An 11,481-nucleotide genomic window follows, 5' to 3' on the forward strand; every position below is an offset into this window, starting at 1 on the left:
CCTAGCCACAAGTGATATACCTGTCTCTCCACCCCTTGTTATTGGTGGGAAGGGTGTCATCTTCTATAACTTGGAATTTGGTGTTGGGGGTTCCGTCTATTGAAGTTGAACCACCCCTTTCTCGCTATGGTTCTCAAAGAAAATATACACATAAAGATATCCAAGTTACAATCTACCCCCATGCTAGGGCAGTACCCTATGAACCCAACTAGACACCTCCAACCGGGCCAACATCCCAGGGTTAAGGTTGTAATGGTACAAGACCTGCATTACGAAGGGATGAAAGGGTACCCTCATCCCTCCCAGTATGGAGTCAAAGTACAAGGGGACTTCCCCTTCCCTCAACATGCAAGCTCTCTTGTAGGGTTCTGGGAGCCTAATTTGGAGTCAGCTAGAATACGAAAGGTTGTCCTCATCAACTAGAGGTGTTGGGTGCAAAATAAACTGGGAAAGTACAGAGAAACATAACCTAGAAGAAAAGGAAGAATGCCTACTATCTAAAGGGATCTCAAAACCAGCGTCTGGAGCCATATCTCCTTCAACAACATTTCCTGGGGCTGCGTCTTCGCATAGAGGATCCCTCTATTCATTAATTAAACTAGAGGCAGGGTCAAGAAAAGGAGAAGAAGAGGAGGGAAACCTACACTCAAAGAGGTCACCACTTATTCCTATGTCTTTCTAGGGTTCTGCGGGGACCCTAGAGTTGGGGTTTCCATATGAATCAATAATTTCCTACCCATGTTATTAGTTGTGAGGAAAGACTTATGAGCTCAAAGGGTAGCAAAAACATTTGCATGACACTTGGTTCGAATGAGAAACATTTCCAGAGTTCACAATAGAAGTATGTAGGGAAAAGAAGAAATAGCTTAAGTCGTTCTATTTGAAGACATAGAAGGTATGGAGTCTACGGTTCAGATTCCTTGAGATCCACGACCATCAATGAATCACGTTTCCATTACTATGACGGTTCATTGATCAAGGAATGTGGGAGCATGTAGGGTGCTTTGAGCGACATGCACATCATTTCGAAGTGCGCCATTAACTGATACAACCATCAGGGTAATAAATACTACATATGCATGCTTATCAAAGACTCCTCCACTTCTCGGCGAATGCTTACTCTTCTTCAAACATGGTCTTTATTGACATATTCTTCATACTAAGCTTTGCTATGAAGACTAGGAGGATAATGTTATGAACATTTGGTTTAAATCCTTCAGCCCAAGTGAGCCAAGCAAACCAATACAGCTCGTTCGATCATAGTTCGTTGAGTTCATAAGACGCTTTAGCACTTGCTAAGAAGAGTGCCTCCAGCTGACGGCTAGCTGTCATGAGGGGCTTCTCGGATGACTTTTCAAATGAGAATCCAACAAGCTACATCTCAGATAAAGTAACGACACTAGAGGATTCGCCGTATCTATCTCCAGATGTCAACCAACGCATTAATTTCAGCATTAAATGCACTGAGATTCATTAAATGCTCATTGAGAGCTAGGAAGCTTCTCATTCACTTAAGGTTTCCTTGAGGAATGCACCTTACCATTTTTTTAACCAAAGATTGGACTTGCTGTCACATTTATGTCAGCATGAATCTGATCCCCTCTTTCGGCGAGATTACATCCAGTTGTCTCGATACTTATTGTGGAAGCTTGAGCACCTGGCTTGCTAAAGAAGCTACGCATCTCAGACCATCGCCACCCTTCTTTAGGAATCAAAAGATTCAAGGGCCACGAGGCCTTCTCATTACCTCAGAGGTATAGACATGGTATATATACCCACATTCTCTATGAATGAGGTAAGTTCACAAACATTAACTTGGATTGTTATTCTACTGCAGCTACCTAAGAAGACTTCCTCTCTTGGTCTTCTGGGATCATTTACTCTTCTCTACCAGAATTTGTGTTCATCAGAATCTGACTTAATTATTAGAGATTGCTTCCTACTCCCAGAGGCGGCCCACACTCACTTCTTTGTTTTCAAGGAACCAAGAACCAAGTTTGGTATTTTTACGAACCAGTTGGTCTACAGTCAGATTTTGGAGCAATACTACTACATTGTGATTGTATTATGTCAGTGTGGATCACCTCCTGTTAGGGGAGAACGATATGTCCCCAGATTCTTGCCCATCATACGTTTGTAGTGGGGCCCACTTGTAAATATTGAAAAAATTAGAAATAATAACTCGGCGGGACCCATGTGGGCCCCACCCCCTACTATAAGGTTCAAATGCATTAAGGAAGCACATTGTTCTCCCCTAATGTGGAGCTGATCCAAACTTATGTAGTTCCTCTTGTATTAGCCATCCTACCTAAGATACAGTATGTTACTTTTTGTTCAAGGGATGGACAATTCGGTTGCTCCCCAAGACTATAAGATTAATGATGTAATTCAGTGTTTGTCTTAATGAATTCTTTTCCTATTTTATTTAAAAAATATAAAAATAAAAATCTCAGAGACAGATTTTCTCTTCTAACTTCTGATTTTCTTTATTGTTGTTGATTTTAATATGCTTTTCTCTTGAAACTTAATTGTTTAACTTGTTTATGAGTTGAAAGGGTCCTTTTCCTTTGGAATATGTCAAACTTGCAAGATCCTTTAATATCAATAGGATTTATTTATTAATTAAAATTTATAATACTTATATAAATTTTGTTCTGAATCATTTAAATTCTGATTTAGGATAAATAGAAAAGTACCATAACATGAAGCCTCTCTCTATCTCATTTTTAAAAGAAAACTCTAGTTTTCTTAGGTGGCAATACAGATTGCCCATATCAGACAGCAATGAATAAAATGTTCACAGTTTATCATTAAAGTAACCCTCAATGGCTACAATTCAAAGACGGATTCAGAACTACTAGTTTAGTTTGGAACTTTTTGGCATCTAATGGTATCGATTGATCTTTCCTTCAGCTCATTTGGGCAACAAATTTGCAGTCATATCTTTGGAGTACTCATAATGTAATGACCACTTGTTTACAAGAAGAAACACTTACAGTTGTATTTGCATATATCTGACAGAAACAGATTTCTAGCATCCTACCAAAATCTACATCCAATTAACAAACAGCCATTTGTTTTGCTCAAAGCTTACATGTGAATCCAGGTTGCAAGGTGAAAGAAAAGCTGTAAAGTAGATTGAAATAGAAAATATGAGTGCCAATTCCAATTCTGTGAAACAACTAAGGAAGGAAGAGAGAGAGAAGTAAAGGTGCTGGTGGAGAAGGAACCTCAAAAGTTCATTCAAGCTCCAGTGACAAAAGAGATGAAGGGGAAAGGACATGGTGGACATGGAACATCAACAGCTCCTTCTAGCATCCGCGACACCTTCTTCATTGTTGGCCTCCGTGATGGATCCTCTTGAATACACCAAATAGCTATCATCACCAAAGTCAGTAGCCTCTCCTCATCCCTTGTGGCTTCCTCATCCCTCTCCACCAATTCTTCTAGTTTACCTTCTCTGTAGCAGTCATAAGCCCAATCTGTTAATATTGCTTTGTCATCATCACCCCTTGTTGTCTCCACACTCCTCCTACCAGAGATAATCTCCAACAACATTACACCAAAGCTATAAACATCCACCTGTGCCGCGATTGGCATACCACGGAACCACTCCGGCGCTACATACCCTTTCGTTCCTCTAATACCTGTGTGAGTCAAGACCTGGTCAGGCATCAACAGCTTTGCCAACCCAAAATCAGAAATCCTTGGCCTGAAAAAATCGTCTAGAAGTATGTTCTGAGGCTTTATATCACAATGGATTATCTGGCTGCTGCATCCTTCGTGCAAGTAAGCAAGCCCTCTTGCAATCCCAATTGCAATCTGGATTCTTTGGTTCCAAGGAGGCCTTGAGTTTCCGAAGATAAAGTCAGCCAAAGAGCCATTGCTCATGAACTCATATACCAAAAGCTTGTGTGGTCCTTCGTCACAAAATCCAAATAACCGAACTAAATTCTTGTGTTGGGTCTGAGCAATGGCACTTACTTCTGCTCTAAATTCTTTCTCACCTTGTTGAACCACCTTGTCCAGCTTCTTGACTGCAATCAGATCTTTAGAGCCTAATGGGTAGAAACCTTTGTAGACAGCGCCAAAACCACCCTTCCCCAGTTTTTCTTTGAACTCATTTGTGGCTTCTTCGAGTTCTTTGTATGTAAAGGAACGCAGATTAGTCTCTGAAATGCTAAAAACTTCATTTCTAGCTTTACGTTTGTACTCAAAGAAAGCAATCAGACAAGTTGCAGCTAACAATATCAAATTGACAAATAGAGAACCGCCCAATGATCCAGCCAGGACGGGTATCGTTTGATTATCTTGATTGTTTGCGGTAGAAGAACTTGAAGGAGTCGGAGAACTTGCATTCCTTTTAATCTTGAATATAGCCTTTCCAGTATCATTTGCATTGAACCTCCCATTGGAGATTGGAAGCCTTTTCTTCCAGCATGTCACATCCCTAAAAATAACAACTGCACAGTAACAGTCCTGCAAGCAAGACTTCCAGCACTCATTTTCAGTAATGGGCGTAATCTCTTCGTAGTCAGTAAGTGGCCAATCAGTGCCATTCAGCTTCGTGGATTCAAACAGACTCTCAAAGTAACCAGATTGACCTTCTTTACATACAAGTGGGATTTTTGGTTCGCAACCACTCAGATTGTTGTTAGGATCAATGAAGGTGTATTCAGGTGGGCATTGACAGATGGCCATACCGTTAGAAACATTGCAGTAGCTATTATACCCACAAGCACCGCTACCATACTCCCCCGAAATGTCACAGACATTATCAGGAAATGATTTCATAATAGACCAGTTTCCATTATTGCCATTAGAAGACCTTGGATGAGCATACAGATAAACTGCCCCAAGAACATCAAGGGTTGCCCGGTGATAAACATCTGAGATTGGGAATGTGATGGAAGGTGAGAGTTCTACAGTGCTTCCATTGCTCCCCTGTAAATAAAAACTGCCTGATTCATTGAAGACCAACGTGGCACGGTTATCAGCGGGATTAGATCCCTAAGAGAAGTATGAAGGGTAAGAAAAATAACCCGGTATGGAGACAGGATTGAGAACGAGAGTTCCATCTTGTTGCAACTGGAGCTGAAACCTTCCCCGTGTGTAGTCAGTCATCGACAGCTTTGAAGTAAGATTCCCACCCACGTGCAGTATCTGTCCAGGCAAGAGGGTATCTGTAGGTTGGCTGAAGCTCTGCCATACGTGAGAAAAATTCTTACTTTCAAGCACGAAGTTTCCATTGTCGAGCATGGCAGCGTAAGCGACTTCGCTGGCATTTGAGACCCCAGCTATCCTCAAGTCCTGGCCACTGGAATTTGTAATTAAGTGTAGCCCATCTGTTCTAAGCTCAATTTTGGACTTCTTTAGAACTGGATTTCCACGATTGGCATACCAAACGATGGTTTTATCTGGTATTTGATTGAACCAAATGCAGAGCAAGAAGGAATCTGTATCAAGGCTGCGAAACCCGAAGGCAAAGTCCTTGGAAGGCGAAGTCCATTGAGAACCTCCATCGCTGGCTATGAGATAGTTACCCACTGTCACATTAGTTTGACAGACAACCAAGAAGGGGAAAAGTAGAAAGGAGAAGAAGAGAACATGATGGAAAACATCATCAGAAGCCATTGCCAAAAAGCGATTCGTGAAAAGGCCTAACAGAACTCAGAACGTTTTGAAAGCAAGATATTATGAAGTCTGAAAATCAATTAGAGAAGAAAGAAATCTAATCTTAATGTGCAGTTACTCTGCAATTGAAAAAAAGACCTTGAGACATTACAGAAGCATTATGGTTCGGTAAACTCAAATGGTCCTTAAAAGGAGTTCTGTTTGAATGATCTTCCTGTTGGTCTTTTGTAAGATTCATACTTTTTAGTGGAGAGGTCGTAGGTTCAACTCTTTCAAACGGCATTTCCAAAGTTAAAAAAGCAACAGCTCGAGAAAAAAATAGTCATCACAAAGTTACACTTGACTGGTTTGCTGATGATAACTAGTCCTTCAACCGCAGCCACACCTCAATCATTTTGAGTAATCATGATCAAAGTCTCATGGGAAGGTGAGGCCATAGGATTGAAGGTCACTATTTTAAATGACAAAAAATCTCAATTGTGGTCCAAGAATCATGTGGAATATTCCATATGGATTTCTTTAGAAAAATTTAGGTGTGGAACCTTTTAATCAAAGCTTAAAATCTTGTTAGGTTGATTTAATTAGGGGTCTTTCACTAAGAAGTACGGCATTTCCAAAGTTAAGAAAGCAATAGCTCGAGAAAAAAATAGTCATCACAAAGTTACACTTGACTGGTTTGCTGATGATAACTAGTCCTTCAACCACAGCCACACCTCAATCATTTCGAGTAATCATGATCGAAGTCTCATGGGAAGGTGAGGCCATAGGATTGAAGGCCACTATTTTAAATGACAAAAAATCTCAATTGTGGTCCAAGAATCATGTGGAATATTCCATATGGATTTCTGTAGGAAATTTTAGGTATGGAACCTTTTAATCAAAGCTTAAAATCTTGTTAGGTTGATTTAATTAGGGGTCTTTCACTAAGAAGTATGGATTTTATCATTCTATCGACACTGCACTGAACAGATAATATTGTTTAAAGTGTTTTAAGTCAATTCGTTAAATGTTCAAAATATCTCTCCTCTCCTACACACTGTAATGTTTTAAAGCGAGTCTAATGGTATAGCCCACTCTCTTGGGAACTAAAATCCAGTCCATTTTCTTGTAGATGTATGACATGTGTTTTAACATTACATCAAGATGTTGAAGTCCATTTATAAGTCCATTTATTCCATTTTTGACGAGGTCTATTTCCTTGTAGATGTATGACATGTGTTTTAACATTACATCAAAATGTTGAAGTCTATTTATAAGTCACATCTTTTTTTTTTAAAATTTTAAGACACATGTCATATATCTACAAGGAAATAGATCTCGTCAAAAATGGAATAAATGGACTTATAAATGGACTTTAACATTTTGATGTAATGTTAAAACACATGTCATACATCTACAAGGAAATGGACTGGATTTTAGTTCCCAAGAGAATGGGCTATACCATTAGACTCGCTTTAAAACATTACAGTGTGTAGGAAGATAGATATTTTGATCATTTAATGAATTGACTTAAAACACTTTAAACAATATTATTTGTTCAGTGAAGCAAGACCCCTAATTAAATCAACCAAACAAGCTTTTACGCTTTGATTAAAAGGTTCCACACCTAAAATTTCCTAAAGAAATCCATATAGAAATTTCCACATGATTCTTGGACAACAATTGAGATTTTTTGTCATTTAAAATAATGGCCTTCAATCCTATGGCCCCACCTTCCCATGAGACTTTTATCATGATTACTCGAAATGATTGAGGTGTGGCTGCGGTTGAAGGACTAGTTATCATCAGCGTCGATAGAATGATAAGATCCATACTTCTTAGTGAAAGACCCCTAATTAAATCAGCCTTGCAAACAAGATTTTAAGCTTTGATTAAAAGGTTCCACACCTATAATTTCCTAAAGAAATCCATATGGAATATTCCACATGATTCTTGGACCACAATTGAGATTTTTTGTCATTTAAAATAGTGACCTTCAATCCTATGGCCTCACCTTCCCATGAGACTTTGATCATGATTACTCAAAATGATTGAGGTGTGGCTGCGGTTGAAGGACTAGTTATCATCAGCAAACCAGTCAAGTGTAACTTTGTGATGACTATTTTTTTCTCGAGCTGTTGCTTTTTTAACTTTGGAAATGCCGTTTGAAAGAGTTGAACCTACGACCTCTCCACTAAAAAGTATGAATCTTACAAAAGACCAACAGGAAGATCATTCAAACAGAACTCCTTTTAAGGACCATTTGAGTTTACCGAACCATAATGCTTCTGTAATGTCTCAAGGTCTTTTTTTCAATTGCAGAGTAACTGCACATTAGGATTAGATTTCTTTCTTCTCTAATTGATTTTCAAACTTCATAATATCTTGCTTTCAAAACGTTTTGAGTTCTGTTAGGCCTTTTCATGAATCGCTTTTTGGCAATGGCTTCTGATGATGTTTTTCGTCATGTTCTCTTCTTCTCCTTTCTACTTTTCCCCTTCTTGGTTGTCTGTCAAACTAATGTGACCGTGGGTAACTATCTCATAGCCGGCGATGGAGGTTCTCAATGGATTTCGCCTTCCAAGGACTTTGCCTTCGGGTTTCGCACCCTTGATACAGATTCCTTCTTGCTCTGCATCTGGTTCAATCAAATACCAGATAAAACCATCGTTTGGTACGCCAATCGTGGAAATCCAGTTCTAAAGAAGTCCAAAATTGAGCTTAGAATAGATGGACAACTTGTTCTTTCTGACTCCAATGGCCAAAAGTTATGGACGGCTGAAGTATCAAATCCCAGCGATGTTGTCGCTTACGCTGCCATGCTCGACAATGGCAACTTCGTGCTTGAAAGTAACAATTCTGTTCATCTATGGCAGAGCTTCAGCCATCCTACAGATACCATGTTGCCTGGACAAGTACTGGAAGTGGGTGGGACTCTTATTTCAAAGCTGTCGATGACTAATTACTCACGGGGAAGGTTTCAGCTCCAATTGCTTCAAGAAGATGGAACTCTTGCACTCAATTCTGTCTCCGAATCGCCGGCTTATTATCCCTACCAGCCTCCATACTACTATGAATCTAATCCCGCTGATAACCGTTCCACGTTGGTCTTCAATGAATCATCAGGCCGTTTGTGTTTCCTAGGGTAGCAATGGAATCATTTTGGATCTCTCACCTGATGACGTACTCCCGGTTTCTGATTTCTATCACAGAGCGACCCTTGATGCTGGGGGAACATTTTATCTGTACTCGCATCCAAAGCTTTCTCGTGGCGTTAATGGAGAATGGACCATTGAGAGTTCATTGCCAACTCCTGATAAAGTCTGTGACTTTAATGGGTCTTTGGGTAGTGGTGCTTGTGGGTATAATAGCTATTGTGGAGCTGCTAATGGGATGCCCATCTGTGAATGTCCACCTGAATACACTTTCAATGATCCAAAAAACCCTCTCAGTGGCTGCAAACCCAAAGTTCCACTTGTATGTGAAGAGGGTGAATTTGGTTCCCTGGAGAGTCGGTTTGATTTCCAGGAGTTGAGTGGGACAGATTGGCCACTAAATGATTATGAAAGGATTCAGCCGGTTAGTGAAACAGACTGCAAGAATTCTTGCTTGCAGGACCGAGACTGTGCAGTTGTTATTTTCAGAAACGTAACATGTTGGAAGAAGAGGCTTCCAATCTCCAATGGAAAGTTGAGCGCAAGTGACACTGGAAAGGCTATTTTCAAAATAAGGCATGCAAGTTGTTCTGTAACTCCTGCAACTTCTTCAGGGCCGACTATCAAAGATCCAATAATAGCTATCCTGGTTGGATCATTGGGTGGTTCTTTATTCATGAACTTCCTATTGTTAGTCATAACTTGCCTTACTGCTTTCCTTGTATTCCGCCGAAGGGCCAAAAGTAGCAATCAAGTTTCTAGCATCTCAGAGACTAATCTGCGTTCATTTACATACAGTGAACTTGAAGACGCTACAAATGGGTTCAAAGAAGAATTGGGAAAGGGTGGTTTTGGGATAGTTTACAAAGGTATCTACCCATTAGGCTCTAGAAATCCAATTGCTGTCAAGAGGCTAGACAAGGTGGTTCAAGAAGGCGAGAAGGAATTCAAAACAGAGGTAAGTGTGATTGGCCAGACCCACCACAGGAATTTAGTTCGATTGTTTGGATTTTGTGACCGAGGGACTCACAGGCTCTTGGTTTATGAGTTTATGAGCAATGGCTCTTTGGCCAACTTTATCTTTGGATTCTCAAGGCCTCATTGGGACCAAAGAACCCAGATTGCAATTGAAATTGCAAGAGGGCTTGCTTATTTGCATGAGGAGTGCAGCATCCAGATTGTGCATTGTGATATAAAGCCTCAGAACATACTTCTTGACGAATTTTTCAGACCGAGAATTTCTGATTTTGGATTAGCAAAACTATTGATGCCTGACCAGGCCTTAACTAAAACATGCATTAGAGGAACTAAAGGGTATGTGGCTCCAGAGTGGTTCCGAAGTATGCCTATCACAGCGAAAGTGGACGTCTATAGTTTTGGTGTGATGTTGCTGGAGATTCTCTCTTGTAGGAGGTGTGTGGAGTCAGCATGGGGTGGAGAAGACAAAGCAATATTGACAGACTGGGCTTATGACTGCTACAAAGAAGATAAACTGGGAGATTTGGTGGATAAGGATGAGGAGGCTACAGCAGACGAGAGGAAGCTTTTGAATTTGGTGATGATAGCAATTTGGTGTATTCAAGAGGACCCAACACTGAGGCCTCCAATGAAGAAGGTGTTACAGATGCTTGAAGGAGCTGTTGAGGTTCCCCGTCCACCATCCCCTTGCCCTTACAGCTCTTTTGTCACAGATGCTTGAAGGAACCTGCAGTAATTTTCCACTTCATCTCCTTCAATCGATTCACACAATTGGAATTGGCACTCCAGTTTTCTGTTTCAAAAATTACATCTTTTATTTCGCACTGCAACTTTTATCCAGATGAAAGCCTTGAACAATAAGGATGGTGATTTGTTTATTTATTGTAATAGAATTCCATCTATCCTATGTATGGAAATTCAGTTATGCTCAAGTATTAAATATGCAAATTCAAGTGTTTGTTCCTGTAGAAGCAATGCCCTTGAATGTAAAATTCTAAGCTTGATTCATCTTCATCTTCCTCTACCATCTGTAGCCAATCATTTACTTCCAATCTTGCATCTTTATGATTTCTGTTCTCACACTAAAATTTGTTTTGTTTTCTTCTCCTTAACCAGCTTCTTCCCTTAGAGTTAGGGAGTAATATTGGAAATGTATGAAAAAAACTAACTGAGACTAACGGTAATAGGAGTCTCAAGCGATGGCATTAATATTAAGGTGTGACTCAGGACAGCATTGAATTTTTTTTTTTTGTGGGTTGATGGTCAATCTAAATATCTTTCGATGTTTCCAATGGTTTTTTTTTTTTTTTTTTTTTTTTTTGGGTGGGGAAGTTTAGAAATGCCTTAGATAACTGTGGTCTTTAGCACTCTGAAGATGTTTATTGCATGCTAGAGAACTTTACATGAAGATGATGCTATTCAAAAATGCTGTAGCTTTAACAAATTGTTTTTCACCAAAAAAAAGGCTTTAATAAATTGTTAAATACGACATTACAAATCATACCGTGTGGCTTGTTATGAGAATTTGACCCTCGAGCTGGCAAAAGCCTACAATGGTTATCATATTTATCTTCAAGCATTTTCAAACCGTGATTTCTAGTGGAAATTAGCATATGTAATTTTTTAAGGGCCTGTTTGGTTACATGAATCTGGAGATTTCAAATCTCTGGATTCATGAATCTGAGAATTATACATGTTTGGTTGTAAAAATCTCTAGATTCATGAAATCTAGAGA

At 39.7% G+C, this 11,481-nt stretch overlaps 1 protein-coding gene and 1 pseudogene across 1 annotated transcript; one reads left to right on the top strand and one right to left on the bottom strand.

The window, feature by feature from the left end:
• Positions 1-2,827: 2,827 nt before the first annotated feature.
• On the bottom strand, positions 2,828-6,007 carry LOC149029340 (G-type lectin S-receptor-like serine/threonine-protein kinase LECRK3; annotated as a pseudogene).
• A 1,653-nt stretch (positions 6,008-7,660) lies between these two features.
• LOC149029341 (G-type lectin S-receptor-like serine/threonine-protein kinase LECRK3) lies at positions 7,661-10,798 on the top strand. The gene is given in 2 exon segments (XM_089150594.1): positions 7,661-8,755; positions 8,757-10,798. Coding segments are annotated over 2 exon segments (2,430 nt in total). The 5' UTR covers positions 7,661-8,036; the 3' UTR covers positions 10,468-10,798.
• The last annotated feature ends 683 nt before the right edge of the window (positions 10,799-11,481 follow it).

This window comes from Hakea prostrata, chromosome 1, assembly GCF_041222555.1.
Source record: "Hakea prostrata isolate BN-2017 chromosome 1, UWA_Hpros_2, whole genome shotgun sequence".
NCBI classification, from domain to species: domain Eukaryota; kingdom Viridiplantae; phylum Streptophyta; class Magnoliopsida; order Proteales; family Proteaceae; genus Hakea; species Hakea prostrata.